The following is a 16,549-nucleotide window of genomic DNA, read 5'->3' on the forward strand; positions in this document are numbered from 1 at the left end:
AACAGTAGTCTATGTGTTTTGTTGAGAGTATATAAATTTGCCAAGCAAATAAACTCCCTTGTGTTCCAGCATGTCCTCAGAGATCAGAGGGTCTGAGTGCAGCTGGCATTGATTTCTGATTATAACCAACTCAGCCCTAAGTCTGCTCATGTTCAGTAGGAGCTTCCATGAGCACAGGTTCACAAATACTGAAGTTTCAACCCTCTAGGTCTAGTTGTGGTGAATAAGAACTTGTGCAATCACAGATCCACGAATAGTGTGATTTACTGAAGAATTGAGGTTGATAAATTTAATTGATACAATAGAGATATTAATAGTAGGAATAATAATTGTGTGCAGAAGCTTACCAATAATGGCATCCTTGCTTGGGACGAGGGAGAAGAGAGGAGAAGAGAGTGGCCCATCAGTGGTCTCCAAGGTCCTTGTGGGTCTTCTTCCTAACCAGATGACATTTCTGCCCTGCTTGTACACAGCCCAATCATATGACTGGCATAAGATTGTGGAGATTGAGGAGACCCCTTCTCCTCCTTCTGTATATCCTGATCTAAGGGGGCAGTTGAGTAATGCAGTCATGTATGCAGCAGCATGTACCTCACTGAGCTTATTGGCAAAGGCAGTTTGCCTGTTAATATTTAAATGTCCCTTAGTTAAAGCAAGAGGGTTTTGGCCATGGTGCCTTTCAGAGTTCTTGTTATATAACTTTATTCTATGCATCCTTTGGAGCCTAAACAGAACAATCCAACCTCCACAACACCTCTTCCTTCAGCCAGCTCATCCTTTCTTAGTATCAGCCATGCACAGCTCCATCCACAAGGATAACATAGAGGGTACACAGTGTACCCCAGGCTGTGATAGTTAAGCCATGGTCTGCCTGGCTGCTTGGTCATCATCCCCTGGTAAGATGTCATCATGCTTGAAGAGCTACCTGGGATTATTTCTGGACAGCAGAGTTCATCTCCAAAGTAAAATTCCCACTTCCAACAGGATATCCATCACTGCTGTAGCCCTGATGAGGCTTCTCAGTGGAGGCATGAGTCTACTAAGGTGTGGCAAAAACAGCTGGCCCTCCTCTGCACACGGGTGCTGGCAATCATCTCAGGAGCAGAAGTCTTAACTGGAAAACTTAATTAATAAGCCTGGTGCAGAAACAATAGAGAGCAGTAAAGACTGATATGTGAAATAAGCGCACCATGCTAAGGCTGGTGGTGCTATCCAGGTGGAAGATGTTTCTTTTTCTTTCTCTTTATTTAAAGGTTTCTGTTGCCTGGTTTGAAGGTAGTAATTTTTTTTTTAAATCTTTATTTTATTTCATTTTAGAAAAGTTGAAGGAAATATATTTTCTGCCTTCAGTCAACCAAACCACCATGGCAAATACTTTCTGTCTGGATTAGCTGTTGAGATGTAAGCATTTGCCCAGTCAAGTCACACTTTGAGGAATTTCTTGATTTCATGATCTCACAGCATCGATGCTCTAACTAGTTACATTTCCAAAGCATCAGACTGATGCTGTTTTTTATTTGAAATCAATACACATCATTAATATTTAAGCTATTAACTTGTTTATATTCTAGCTGTATCTAACTGACCAATGTGAAATACTTTCCCCACTTCCTGGTTCAATTTTCAGCTTTTCTTCTAGCTCTGATGGCTTTCTTCCAGATTCTGATGTAGAATGTCACCGATATAGGTGCTTACTGCTGGTTTAGTTCTACCAGTCAGTGCAGAGTGAATAAATAAGAACAGTAATGTGAATCTAGCACAAAGCAGATTCAAGAGCCTTCTTTTGCTAGGAAAATAAGTATTCTAAATTTAATGTGTAAGTGAGATTTACGCATCATACTACTGCCGGGACTGACCTGTGCCCCGTCTTCAACTTAGAGAGCAAGCTCTAATCTGCACTGCATGCAGCTCTCAAAATTCAGGTTATAAATGGATAATTGCATTCACTATTATTAAACCTAATAAAACTTGGACGTCACGAGCAGCATGAAGGTCACCAAAATGCTCAAGCCTGAACAGATTCAGAGCAAAAGAAAATAAGAAGTTGAAAAGGTGGGGAACGGAATCGCAGAGGGGCTGTCTCCACTTTTTTCTTCCCCTCCCCGACACAATCTTTGGCGCTCCCGCCCCCAACACCGGCCCGTCCACCCGCGGCGGCTCCGCATCTCCGTCGGGCGGGGCCGGGCGGGGCCGGGCCGGGCCGGGCCGGGCTGTACCTGGGCCGGCCCCTCCCCGCCTCCGCCGCCGCTACAAAAGCGGCCTCGGGAGTCCCCGGCGCGGCTGCTGCCGCTCGCTGTGCCCGGCGCGGACCCTCCGCGGCCAGCGGGAGCCGGAGCTTGCCGGGCCCCCGCGCATGGGGGGCCGCCCCCGGACATGCCCTCCTCGCCACTCGGCTTCGCTCTCCTGCTGCTGGCGGCCGCGGGAAGGTCGCTCCCGGTGAGGCGGGTGAGTGCCGGCTCCTGCCCCGAGGCGCTGCCCCGGCCCGGCCGGGCGCTCTCCGGGGTCCCGCGGGGGCTGCGGTGCCGCCGTGCCCGCGGCTGCGGGGACAGCTCGAAGAGAAGTCAGAAGTTTTAAACCCGTCACTTTTAGGGCGCCCCCGCCACCACTTGCAGCACGAGCGGCGGCCGCCGGGGACGGCGGGGCTGGAGCGCTGGGAATTCTCCGTGCGTGGGTCCCGCGTAGGAGCCGGGCGGCACCGCCGGGGTCTCGGCGGGCGGGCGGGGGCTTAGGGCGAACGGAGCGGAGGAAGGAAGCGGAGATGCTGCTGCTGCGAGGGTATTGCCCTGGAGGTAATGCTCCCCCCGGCACAAACCCACAGGAAATAACACGCGTTATTACGCGTGTCTGTAATGGCAAACAAACGTAGTGCCGTGGGAAAACCAGAGCAGAGTCCTGGCGGGGGATTGTAGGGTCGGCTGTGACACAGCATTGAGGGTGGGAAAGCAAAATATAATCTGTGTGAAAAGCAAGAGCAGGCAATGGGGGAAAGGGAAAGGGCCAGGGAAGGGATTATGGACGGAGAAGGTTGGCTGTGGTTTGGTGAACTGGGGCCAGTGAGGCAGGAGAGACTGATGGGGAGGGATGGAGGTTATAGCGTTGGGGTGGCAGCAGGAGCCTATTGCTACAGGGAGAGTAAGGCGTTGTGGGCTGCAGAGGTCAAGGAAAGGACAGTGTATCTGATGATGGACCAGATACACTGTCCAGTTTCTTTCCAGTTACTAAAAGCTTTTGGGGTTACAGATTTCTACAATACAGCACTAAGAGGACCTGTTTAATACCAAACTGGGTAGGTAGACAACCTGTAGGGCTGTCTAACATAGTGGGTTTTCTTGGTGGGTTTTGTTTTACTTGCTATCTACTTCAGGCCCTTAAAGGTGCAACAGGCACAATTTGCTGTAGGAAAAATTCCAATTAATTGTTAAGATGATCAAACTGTGAAACAGGGGCCCTGAGAGGCTGGGGAGCTTCCATATGTGGAGGTATTTGATATTTGACAGGCTAAATCCCTGAGCTACTTGCGCTTCTGCCACAGAGGAAACTAATAAGGGAGCTGCCAGCATAGGAGAATCAAAGTGAAGTATATTTTGAGCCAAGGGGCCTTCTTTACCTGGATGAAGAACTGGGAGCAGGTGAGAAGAAAGAGGCTTCCGTGGCCTCAACACTATAACTTCAGTCTTACAGTAAAACAAGTACTTTTATAGCCTTTTCTGACACTAGAGGGTCTTATCTGACAACTTCTCTAGAGCAGTGATTGTGCTTGTTGTGTGCTGAAAAACTGAATGAAGTACTCTGCTCAGTCATAAGTGTACAAAAGAGTGTGACTGGCTATCTGAATTATTTTCTCAGGTTCAGTTTAGAATAGTGTTAAAGGTCGTATTTAAAGGAAACTGAAAATAGCACTGCACAGTCAATAGCAGGTAGTAAAATCTGTGAAAGACAGGTGTGAGAGGAAGGCAGAAGGATGTGATACAGAGTTGAGGGAAGAAGAATTTTATTGGTGCTCTGACTAATGTTTTAGTAAGACTTTCTCTCCCCTCACTCCCTCAAACAAGTGAGGAAGGGAAGAAGAGAAAGCTGAGAATGTACGTAGAAGGAAGAAGAATTTTAGTCCGGAGTTTTTATCTGGCTGCTTATGTGCCATCATCTTAAATGCAGGGTGATGGGTAATTCCTAGGTCTGGATCTTCCTTACAGCATTGAGGGTAATAAAATGATCAGAAGCTGGTAGCACACGGCTGCATTGCAGAATCTCATTACTGATGACAAGCTTGTGTCCTTTCTCTGTTTGGCCTTGAGCAGTGATGCCCTGCTGCTGAGAGAGCTGACCGGCAGCTGGCCACAGGTTCACTGCCATCCAGCCCTCTCTTGGATTTGGATTTCAGACCCTGCTTTTCTATGTAGTACCTTTGCTCAAAGGTTTGCTAAGATAATCTCAAAGAAGTAGTTGAAATGTCAGTGAAGAACAGGAAAGAGCTGTGCCACAGCTGTGATTTGGGAGATCCCATTCTTCAAACTATTCCTGCTTTTGTTTTTGAGGCTAAATGGAAGTATTAGAGGTGGTCTGGGTAGAAGTGGAAACAGATGAATTCAGTGGAAATTTTGCTCTCCTCACCTCTTGTGTCTGAAGTGCTCTGGTATGGGAATAGAAAAGCACACAGGTAAATACAAACATCGAGTGTGGGAGTGTGTATGTTACTGGTGCTCTCAGTTACTATTTTGTTACTGAGGCTTATTTAGATGCAGCAGCTGGCTGTTCTCCCGATCACCAGCAGGACTTTGTTAGGTTGCAGGTGTTAGGGGCATGTATGATTGGTTACTGCTCCTTGCTCACCCTTCTGAAGCCTGCTGTGGCTGCTTTCTAGTTCTGCATGCAGCATCTGCTTTTATTAACCATAGGTGTATAGGATTGGATATTTGTCTCTAGGAGGGCGACTTTTGAATCCTGATAAGCTTTGAGGAAAAGATGCAGTGTGAGGGGGCCAGTTTTAAATGCCTTGTTAGTGTGCTGTACTTTGCACTTGAGGGCATGGAGGTCCCCAAAGTGTTTGCATGCCCCAGCCCAGGCTTGCAGGACCATGCCCATTTTGACTTCCTGTCTTCTGTTACATGCCCTAATGCTGAGAAAACTGGACTATGGATGGCTCCTGACTACCACTGTCCTGTAGATCTGCGTTCTTTAGAAGTCATTGGGGTGGGAAAAAGACTGTAGAGCTTGTCTGAGAAACAGAGAAGTGCACCTGTAAACTAGTGACTCCTTGAAGAAGTGAGGATGGTGAGTTGGACTGCATCTTGGTTAGCTGGATAACCAAGAGGTTATTATTACACCAGCTGGGTAAAAATTCTTCCCTTAGTAGGTTGGCTGGAGGGTCTGAGTTACTCCTTTTCTCCATTTTCTGCTCCCAAAAGTTTCACAAAACTGTTTTTTGATCTTTTTTGTTGCCCCCACTCTGAAAATCCAAATATGCTGGACCAGTGTCAGCAGCACATACTGGCAGAGGTATAGAAAGCAGTGGAGGAAAGGGTGGACAAGGTCTGACACTGGGCCATCTTGCTGTAGTTATTATTCAAGGATACTTGGCTCGCTTCTAGGTAATGGGCTGCTTTCCCAGGAATATGGCCAGGTTCTTAAAAACTTTGTATTTGTAGGCTGTTTAAGTTCATTACTATATTATTATGGTGTAAATTTAAATTAGATTATTGTATTATATAATTCAATGCAAATTAAATTGCTATCCCAAGTGGCTAAAACCTTTATGTATTCATAAAATAATGTGGGGGTTTTCTTGTTTGTTTTGTATAGAAAACTCTAATTTTTTGGAAACTTTATGAAGTTACAATGTGTGTGCTATAAAGCCAGATGGCCTAACATAGGAAATCTGATGATACCAATAAATGAGATACTTGTTACAGTATCCCAAACATAACTATATTGGAGGAGGGCGTGGGGATGACACATGGCATTTCAGGCTTAAGGAGCCTAGGACGAGGGCATGTAGTGACAAAATGAGGGGGAATGGCTTCAGAGTGAAAGAGACTCATTATAGGTTAGATGGTTAGAAGAAAATCTTTACTGTGAGGGTATTGGGGTGCTGGAACAGGCCCAGAGAAATTGTGGATGCCCCATCCCTGTCAGTGCTCAAGGCCAACTGGATGGAGCTTTGAGCAGCATGGTCTGGTAGAAGGTGTCCAGGCCCACGGCAGTGGGGCTGGAACCAGGTGGTCTTTAAAATCTCTTCCAACCCATGGTTCTGTGATCTCAAAGGGCCAAAGGAAAGGACTGTATTTCACACAACAGAACAGTGACTTGGCCCTTGGCATTGTTTAAAAGCTCTGATGTCTGTTCCAGGAAAGTTTAAGTTAGTGAAACAGCTCTTAAATCCTTCCCCCTATTTCTGTAGCTGTGACCACACCACCATCACTTCCCCACCCCCCAGCCTAGGAGACAGTCTGCAAGTTTGGACAAAAGTATTTGAGGAAGAGTGTAGACAGACATTATGGCTGTACGAGCACAAGTAGCTCTCCTTTGTGAGAAGAACTTGTATTCTCAAAGTTAGATGGAAGTGATGGAGCTTTGCAAAACTAAACCTCCTGCACTCTGAAGGCTATGGCTCTATAGCTGAGGTAAAGTTCAGTGAAACGGGGCCTGATATACAGAATATAAACAGTTGTCTGCCTTCTGTCAGATTTTTAAAGGTATTGTATCATATCCTGTTTCTGCGAGCCTGTGTAAATAGGGCTTTAATTTGCTGCATTGATTGACTGCCAGTTACTTGAGAGGACACACCAGGAGCTGTTATCTCTGAAATCACAGGGCCTTCACTAGTTTTTAACTTGGAAATAGTCCTTTTCAAAACTGATTGTTTCCTTCTTCAGTGCTGGAGAGAAATGAAAGCTGTTATCATCTTCTTTCATGAGCAGCTTTTGCGTTCCTGTGATAAACCAGCGTATGTACTGCCACCAAGGCTGCCTGCTCAAGTTTCCTTGTGCAGTACATCAGTTCTATTAGTTTGTGTCCTAACAAAAGTGAGCTTACGTAATAGCAGGCATGTCTCAGTTTTGGGAAAAAAAATTGTCAGCAAAGTAGATAAGAGACCTTTTATTTAAGCTCTACAATGTTGTTTACTTGTGAGCCCAAATTAAAACATCAGGCAGGAACTCATTTCATTAAATAAAGCTTCCTAACCTAGCTACTGAAAAAAGACTGAGTTTATTGCTTGCATCCAGTGCTTCCCATTAGAAGAGGGATAGTAAGCAGAATTTAGGGGTCTCTCCCCAAACAGAAGGTAACCCCTTCAAATGTCATAGTTTCATATGCAGCAAATTTGAACTCGTGAAGGGTGAAAACAAGTTTGGTGGTGGTGGCTGAATACTGTTCTTTGATGCCTCGATTTGTTCAGTGTTGGAAACTGGTCTTTATGAGTTTCAACCACGCTGGGCTATGATTGCTGCATTCCAGTATCCCTTGCCTTGGTGTGAGTGTGGGGGAGCTTAGGAAATATGTGCCAATCCTCACAGACAGGAGGAGAAGAAACTCACAAAAAAGTTGCAGAGCATCATGATCTGTGGTTTGTGAGCATAAACATGAAAAGCCCCCTACTTCCACTGCTGAAGGAATATAGATGAGTCTGCTCTTGCTGCCAGGGATACCGACCCATGCAAAAGGAAACTCCCTGCGCTTGACTGGAACTTCAGTAAGCCTTAAAGGCAGTGCTCCAGGGATACAGTGTGGCGCATCTTTGTGGAGGGGAACCTGGTTAGATTTCTACCAGTTGCCCTCCCCTTAATCTTTATGGTCTTGTCTTCCCACAGAGACTAACAACTGCCACTGCCTCTGATGCAGGTGAATGAATCGATACAGGCTGCTGAAATGGGGCCATGATAACATGAACAGCTCTTTCCCAAATGTTTGCATGAAACCTTGTGGGCAGCCCCTGCCCCAAGGTCAAATACAGCTTCGTAATAGTCTCATAAATACTGCAGTTATTGTATAGAGAAAACAGGGGCTTAATTTAATTGAATGAACAATCAAAAATATGGTAACTATGTAGAGGAAATTGTAGTTTAGACATGTGAAAATATTTCCTCCAGCTGGTCATTTTACTGACTAAATTTTATTGCTGTTTCACCATAACTGATTGTTAATAGATTGCTGTATTAGTGTAGCCTGTTATTGACTGCTATTTTTCTTGCAATTGATTGAATTTCATTGTTAGTTTGCCTTCTCACCATCTTTTTCCTCAATTGTTTTATGCTGGCTTTTAGAATTACCGTATTTTTGTCTTGTGCTCAATTGGTCATTGAGCTCATCTGTGTTCACCTGTTCTGTTCTTGCCTTGTCCCACTTGTGCACATGCCCTGCCACTCTCCCAGCACTTTCTCTGATAATTTCAGGACAATTTTTGAAACTTGCGTTTTATTATCACTACATGGTCGTTTTACCCATGTGCTCTCTGCTGCACTGTACAAGAAGTAGGAAAAGGAACCTGCTTTCTTGTTGTGCCTTGGAAGCAGCTAAAGAGTTGGGACCTTTGTAGAAGAACCATTTTGCACATGGAAAACTCTGAATCCTTTGAGCACAACTTAGAAGCTTGTGACTCTTGTGGTGTCCTGCCTTTTTCCACTGCCTTCTGGATCTTTAGAGAACAAGTGAGCATGAGTTAGCTTGTCATCTAAATTTTGTTGTAGTTGGGGCATATCTGCTCACATCTTACCGTTGTTCAGGCTCATTTTTCCCTGTCCCTTCTGTAAAACTGCACTGCTTCTCTCCTTCTCCCCTAACTCCCCAGCTGCCCCTTCTCCCCATGAAGCAGTTTCTTTGTTAGATTTAATGAATTTAGGGCAAACAGCAAGGGGGATGTGGGGTGTGTATATGGACACATCTGCATAGGACAATCTCTGAAGTCTTGCTCTTTTTAAGACTTTCATTTCTGGCTAGGATGCTTTGGTAAATCCTCTGACGTCTGTAGTTCTGGTGCTGCTAAGTCTGGAATCTGAATCACACTGAAAGGCAAACCAAATCAGGAAAACCAAAACACTTGTGTGAGCAGCCTAGGGAGAGCAGTGCTGTCCTCTAAATCCTTCTCTAAATGGGAAGAATGGTGACCACCGAGACTTTTGCATTAAGTGTCTCTGGTGCAGGGCAGAGGTGTGTGGAGCTGTCCTCTTACACCACAGCATGTGTTTTTGGCAGCATGAGTAGGCTGAGACTTGCAGTTGTGTGTGGACAGGCCAAAAGCAGATGAGAAGTTCAGATGCCAGAAGAGCCCTCCCAGCAGCTCTGGCTCTGCCTAGCATGGGTATTTATTTCTCTGGTGCTTTGAAAGGCAATCCAGCTACCTGTGAGCACAATGGATGTGCTGAGGCAAACTGAGAAATGGATGTCAAGCTTTACCCTGATGTCTACCAAGCACTCAAGAGATGTACAAAAGTCATTCCAATGAAATGGGTGGATTGAACGTCTTAAAACCAGGTTGTTTCATGATCTGTAGTATTAATCTTCCTTTTCTTCTGAGTTCTGCAAACAGGAAGTTTTTACATATTATAGGAAACAACTGTTGTATTCTTTTGCCAATATTCCTACTCCCATTCTGCTCCATAGGTATAAGCACTGCTCATGTTGTGACCAACATCTCCTCTATTTTCATCCTTATGTATTATTTCATTGTGAAAACTGATTTTTTTTTTTTTGCTTAAAGCATATTCCAGTTGTTCAATTGCAGCTCAGCTTCTTTACAACTGAGTTTCAGAGAGTTCATTTCTTATGTAACCAGACTGAGTCAAATTTTGCATATGCTAATCTCTTTTAGCAATTCAGTCTTTCTTGACATCTGAAAGAAGCCCTTATAAAGTGACTACAATTGGACTTTATGTCCCCCAGTCCCACCCTATATTGTTATAAAGGACAGGTGACAAGTAGGTGACTTCTCAACTGCAGCAACAAGGCCACAGTTCTCTAAGAACCTTATAGAGCACATAAATCAGAGGATTACTTCATTACCTCTGATGGGTGTCAAAACCTTCAAAAAAACACAAACAAATCAAAGCAAACTTGAAAATCACTCTAAAACATAACTGACCTTCTAAGGGATTCTAGAGCATCTCTTTTAACTTGAAGTTTGCTGTAACTTTATAAGGCATTAGGATAGTAGGTGAGGGGGCGTGGTATGTCCCTGCAATTGCAAAGATCTTATCACCAAGTCTTTAATGGTTTTCAATATGGCATAGTCAGCTTTCAATGGAGAGCAGAAAGGACAAAGGGTTTGTGCTCAGTTAGATGGGGAGACTGTTTTTTAACTCACTTGTTACCTTTGAGGTCATGTATGCACAAAGCATACCAAAAAACATATGATGTTCATGTTAGGAGGAGCCCTGGTGGATGTGACTTAATATTTTATTTTGTGCTGCAGTTCATCTCTAAAGCCCCAGTGCTGGGAAACGTTTGGAGACATTAGAATAACTGTCTTTTGACTTCTGTGTAGTATCCTCCTGTGATATTTGTCTCTTTCCTGGCTTTTCATTAAGCAGATGATAAATCCTAGGCACTGTGTGCTGCTTGTATTGTCAGCAACCTAGCAAGTGTTTTTGCTCTCCTGTAAAGCAGACTGTCTCTGAACTATTGCAGGTAAAGCAATGACAGTAGACTTTCTCCCTTTGGGTGTTTGCTGCTTCTGCAGGCGCCTGGTAGAAGTTCTGAAGCACGGGCTTAATGTAACTACTAAGGTGTGGTGTGAAAAAGTAGTTCTTGTTAACTTTTAAATCTTCTGGGAGAAACTGACAGGCTTGGTATCTGCAGTCCTCTTCATTTCCTGACATGCACAGGCTCCTGGAAATGCAGTAGCCTCTCCATAGATCTTCTTCAGGTTGGAAATTGATAACTTACTTTTTCCTCTGACATGTCTAGAGTGTTGTACAGAAGCTACTGAAGAGTTGCTGTAAGTTGTTTTGATACGTAGAACGGGCTGGGTGTACAGAAGCATTGAGAAGTATCAGGTGTCTCCTGCTTGCTCTAATTGGAGGGGAAAACCCAGAAAGTCAAAAGGCTTGCTTTACAGGTTACAGAATGGTCTATTCAACAACTACTTTATGGCATTAATTATTTACTCATCCCAATGTCATCTTTGTGTTGTTCAGGCTCAGAGTAGCACCTTGAGAGCTGGAAAATAGGGTGGCAAAGAACCTGTCATGTTTGCAAATTCCAGAAACTTGTTGCCTTTATGGCTGGCCGTGATTTCTCTACAGACTGATCATTGTGCTGAAGAGGTCTGTACATAGAAATCTACATTTTGTGCCTTTCAGAGTGAGTGGGAACATAAGCATCAGTGCTTGAATTTTTCACTCTGCTTCAGTATGTGAAATTAAATGTCAAGCATGAAGTGTGAGGGAAGCACCAATATCTAGGAGGGTTTCAGCCTGTCTCCTGTGCCCCAAAATCATCAGAGGTGATACTGCTGTTGTGCAAGGAGCCAGACCCTGTAAAGCACTTACACTTCTTCCTAAGTCACCTCTGAAAGGATATTAGTAGAGCTGTGGATGAGTTACAAATAAGATATACAGCTATGAATCACTAGATCAGTGATAATCACTTAAGTCAGTTTCCATCTTCCTCCTTCAGTCCAATTTCTCCCAAATAAAATTGTTTTACTGTACAAAGTGGGTTATGCAGAATGAATTAAGCTTTTAGGTTTTATCCCTTGGAATGGGAAAATTAAAGGTGCAGTATTTAGCCTAAATGATTTGAAATGGCAGTTGGTCTTTGCTTTTGTCAGATGCTGTGATGCTCTCTAATATACTGCCCTTTTCATAACCATTGCTTAATGAAGACAAATTCATCAAGTACCATTTGAAATGCATCACTCTAAGAATAACAAAAAGATCCCATTCCTTTTAAACTCAGTGACACTGCAGGCAGAGTACACTCTGGAGAAAATAAAAAAAGAGAAGACAGGATGCTATTATGTGTTGTTTACAGTGACACTGTTATAAATTGCACAGCAAATAAATTAAGATGTGTTTGCAGTGGACTTCTTTCAAAAAGCCCTAAATCCTTAATATGTAATGACCTCTCTAAATGAAATACAGGGCATCACAGATGGCGTGGATGGCTTTCAGATGTAAAGGTAGTCAGAAACATCCTGTTCAAACAGTATTTCAGAAAGTGAAATTCCAACACATTTATTGTTGTGATAGATGTGTTTTGAACCTAGATGTTGGCAATTCTATTAGTTGAATTGAGTAAAAGTTGGCACAGGAAACTTTAAAAACCTGCATTCAGTTGCACTCAGGTTTGCTCCCTATGGACTTTCCAAGTGGCAGCAATTTTATCTTTCAATTAATTACAGTTAGAGGAGAAACTTGTATTAGAGGAAACCTGTAGAATAATAATTCTATAACTATTCAGTATGGTCTGTATTTGTTCATTGCTCTGTGGGGATTAAGACACCTGGTGGTAATGAATGAGGCTATTAGAGCTTTATAAAATAAAACTGATTTTATTACTAATAAGATGTAATGATAAAGGAATGTTAGCTTAATAGTTTGAACTCTTAACTTAATGGCCTTGCAACAGTAGAGATGGTTTTAAATTGCAGGAAACAAAGCTGGAGTTGGAAACTGCTTTTCTTGATTTCTTACTTGTTTTGATACCTAAATGGCATTGGAACCACAGAATGACTGAGGTTGGAAGGAGGTTCAACCTTCTTGCTCAAGCAGGGCCACTTAGTTATTTATTTGTGTAAGGTAATGTCAATGCCAACGGGTCATTGAGCTGTCAGAGCTCTGTATTTCCTGATCTGTTTTCCTACTTGTTGCTTATGCTAAATGATTGGTGGGGCATCCTATAATGGTTGAATGAAGCTTTTGTCCTGTTCCTTGCTCCTTCCTTCTTTTGCACTCGGCAACAATTCATCCATCTTAATTAGCTGTAAACTGAATTTACTGTGGTATTTCACCAATCTGGGCTTTTTTTTTTTTTTTTTTTTAAGGTGAAAACTCTAATAAGACTCTGTCCAGTAGACTTAAAATCAGCTTGGATTGCATTCAAATAGACCTTTACAAGATCACATCAGCAATTAGACATTGGGTAAGGAGGTAGGCAGATGAGTACATGGATTAATCTCTTCCCCTACGTATTAATTATAGAGGAAGCTCTTATATTAGAAGATTGTTCAATCTTCTGTCAAAGAAGCCTTGTGTTAGTGCAGCTTTGACTTCTGCTTGGTTTTTGCAAAAGGGTGTCACAGACTTTCCAAATGTGAACAGCAGTCTCATCTTTGGACCTTGGATGACAGAGAGGGGTTTTGGAGTGGGGTTTTTTAGTTTGTTTGTTTTGTCTTGAGGGCTGTGTGTGGTGTATTTAGGGAAACCGTTTGAAAACCCAGTCAGAATAAAATGTTTTTCAACAGAAAATTAATTCTTGTGTCAGGATGGGTGGGGGAAGTATGTGCTTCCAGCTGCAGGAAGTAATTTTGGGGTCCCTTTTGGGGATGATAGGACTCAAACCTCTTTACATGAGGAGAGGAGAATGTGGGGAGCAAGCTGTCCATCTTGTTGCTGTAGTAGTCATGGTTATTCTGAGCAATCAAGGGAGAGATGCCATCCAAGACAGTGGCTATTGGTGACAAGGAATCTGCCTGACTGTAACTTGGGGCTCACTCATAAGTTGGTTTTTTTTTGGCTGATATGGTGTTTGTGCTTTCAAAGAAAGGCTTTCTTCCAGAACTAGAGAATGGAATAGTCAGGTGAGAAAAGAAGCAGAGGTGTCTCAAGATTTGTGTTAAATGTCTTTGTAGTCCCTCATCAAGTCTGGTGGAACATCTTGTAGCTGATGATGAGAAATGTCCAGGTTTGGGCCTTGGGAAAGTGTTTCCTTTTTTCTTTAACTATCTTGCATGGAAAGATTTACAGTTTCAGACTTTTATTATCTTGCTCTCTTCATTTTAGGGAGGTTGCGTCAGGTGAGTAACATTCCTGTGGTTTTACGTGTTAATTTTTGAGCAGGGAAATGGATTATAGTGTTGCCTTACATTTTGCATAGGACGTAGGAGCTGTTGTCACTCTTGCTGTTAGAAGTGTGTGTGTGTGTGTAGACAATCCATTTGGTAAGATGACCCCTTCCAAATACCTGTTGTGGGGAAGAAGTAGTGGTGCTTTCTTCTGCCTGCACTTAATTCACCAAGTCTGTGTGTTTGAATATTAATATGATGGGTGCCTTGGAATTATCTGTAATAGCTACAGAAAGCAGTAGAGGACAAATTAGTTTTTATATTGAGTCGAAGTTGGAGGACTGTGTTTGTCTGAAAATGTTCTCAGTTCCTGTATGATTGAATACTGGTGGAGAAGGGGTTACAGCTGCACAGAAGAGTTCTTCATCAATGAGACTATTTGTAGGATTAAACACAATACTCTTCAGAGCCAGACACTTAATAACAAACCAAGCTGTCAGTCGGTGCTACACATGCTACTGTGGGAGCTTGAAGGCTGTAATATTGGGAGAACAAAGCTAATGTAAACATCATTTATAGTTGACGAGGTTAACCTCCTCCTTGCCCAAGCTTTCAATGATTAGTTTCTTTCATGTGTATCTTTTGCATTGCCTGTCGTGTGTGGAGTTCTGAGGTTCAGCAGCTTAGTTCACAACTTGCTTTAAGCTTTGCTGTGTTGTGTCTTTTCCTCTGTTGTCTTTGAAAATACTCTTTAGTTTTTCTTTCACAGAAGGACTTACAGTTCTCTTTAATCGTGACTTTGCCATTATGGCTGAGCTGCTTAGCATAATGCTTAACTAAAGCCTTAAAGAAAATTCACATTTTTGAGTAATTCATTAATATGCCTGTACTGTATGGGGAAGGAGAGAGAGCTTTGTACTGACAGATCAAGGAGAAACTAAATTTCCAGTTAGTGTGCTGGAAAGAACTTGGATAAAAATACTGAATTCCAAATATTTCCTCTTATCCCCAAACTACATCTGATATGGTGATCTTTATGTTGATGGTACTTTATGGCCTCTGGAGTTTTTTGGTTTGTTTTTAATTTATAGTGCTTCTTATTCTTTCGTCTTTCTTCTTTTTGGTCATGCTGGAAATATTTGGAGCAAAACCAAATTGTGGAAAAAACAGATTTATTATACTGTCCAAAGTATCCGTATCCTGCTCAATGGACAGCTGGGATCTGCACAGAAGAAAAGTGTTATGTGAAAGACAGCATGGGCAGCAGACTGTGTCACTGGGAAATGAGAAGATAATTTCACAGCAAATTTTGTAGCAAGCTTAGAGCCCTGTCAAGTATGGGATGACAGGCAGCCGACATGGAAATATTCAACTTTCACTCCCATTGAGATCTAAATGCTTCGTGCTTATTTTGCAATGCTTATCTTTTATTTAGTTTATTTTCCAATTTGGATCATAAAACTATTTGAACAGTTGGGAATGGAGAGTGTCAGCCTACTTTGGTCTTGACTAAATCATTTTCTCTTGAGCTGCCTTTTCCCTCTCATCCGTCTTTTCCTCCACCCTGGCGCCTTCTGAAGTTTTTGACCATTTCTGGTCCAAGGAATCTGACAAGAGAAATGTTCTGTGGGTTAGTGTCCTTTCCATTAAAAGTTCTGGTAGAAACAAAGCAGACAAGCTGGCCTGTCTGCTGTATGTTTGTCTGCTTGGCCAAGCTGCTCATCTAGTGGGCCCCTCTAGGGAGTGTGTCCCAGCTCTGGCCAATGTTGTCTTCCTGTCCTCCATGTAGTGAGTTACTGCCTTTTTTGGCTGTGTTGTTTCCTCCCTTGAATTCCATGAAATGGATACTTCTGAACAACTTCAGTTCAGATGGAGACTTTGGGAAAGTTCCTGCCACCCCCCCAACTTTTTTATATAGTGATTAGTCTGCAGAGATTCTGGGATCACCTGGAGTCTCACTATATTGTAGCAATGAACACTTGTTTATTTTGTTTTTGAAAAGCCAATAAAAATGTCCTTTTGTCTATCCCCCCCCTTAATTTTTTAACACTCTAGATATCTGAATGACCTATCATTTTGGAGACGGGAATTGTAAAGGATTTAACCTCACTGTTGCTCATGTCAATAATTGGAGACTGTTGTATAAAGGATGTTGCAGGAGGTTTTCATGCACAAGGACTTGCTGCATCTGAATAAATTCTGGTTGCCAAAAAGGAGGAGGATGCGTCTTAGTGACCTGAACAGAAGCTGCTTCCTGCAGGTGGTTAGAACGCAAGGATTTCTACGTTTCTGCCATTTCCAGCCTGTTTTTGGAGCTGACCTTTCCTTTCTTTTCTACTTGATACTTTTAATTCCACCTGGGTAATAAGTGTTTTTACTTATATAGTGATGTTTGAGCAGAAGTTTCACATACTGAGACTTATTTACCTATTTTAAATCGAAGTGTTTCAGTGAACTTTCTGCTGTCATAATCTACAATGCTAAAGCAAAAAAGGTGTCTGAGGTGAAAAAGGGACTATTGTCTGCAGTACAGCAGTGTGCTACTTTGGTAGCTGCAAGAGATGTATTTTTTGGGGCAAGGTGTTCAGGCATGAAAGCTTTTACCAATCT

General features: G+C 42.8%; 1 protein-coding gene across 1 annotated transcript in view; it reads left to right on the forward strand.

Moving 5' to 3' along the window:
* The first annotated feature begins 352 nt into the window (after positions 1-352).
* Positions 353-16,549, forward strand: part of GLP1R (glucagon like peptide 1 receptor) — an 85,598-nt gene continuing 69,401 nt past the window's right edge. Inside the window, 4 exon segments of the mRNA XM_030236373.2 lie at positions 353-573; positions 1,986-2,120; positions 2,122-2,288; positions 2,291-2,445. Of these exon segments, the coding sequence (XP_030092233.2) occupies positions 353-573; positions 1,986-2,120; positions 2,122-2,288; positions 2,291-2,445 (678 nt within the window).

This window comes from Serinus canaria, chromosome 3, assembly GCF_022539315.1.
Source record: "Serinus canaria isolate serCan28SL12 chromosome 3, serCan2020, whole genome shotgun sequence".
In the NCBI taxonomy this organism is placed as follows: Eukaryota; Metazoa; Chordata; class Aves; order Passeriformes; family Fringillidae; genus Serinus; species Serinus canaria.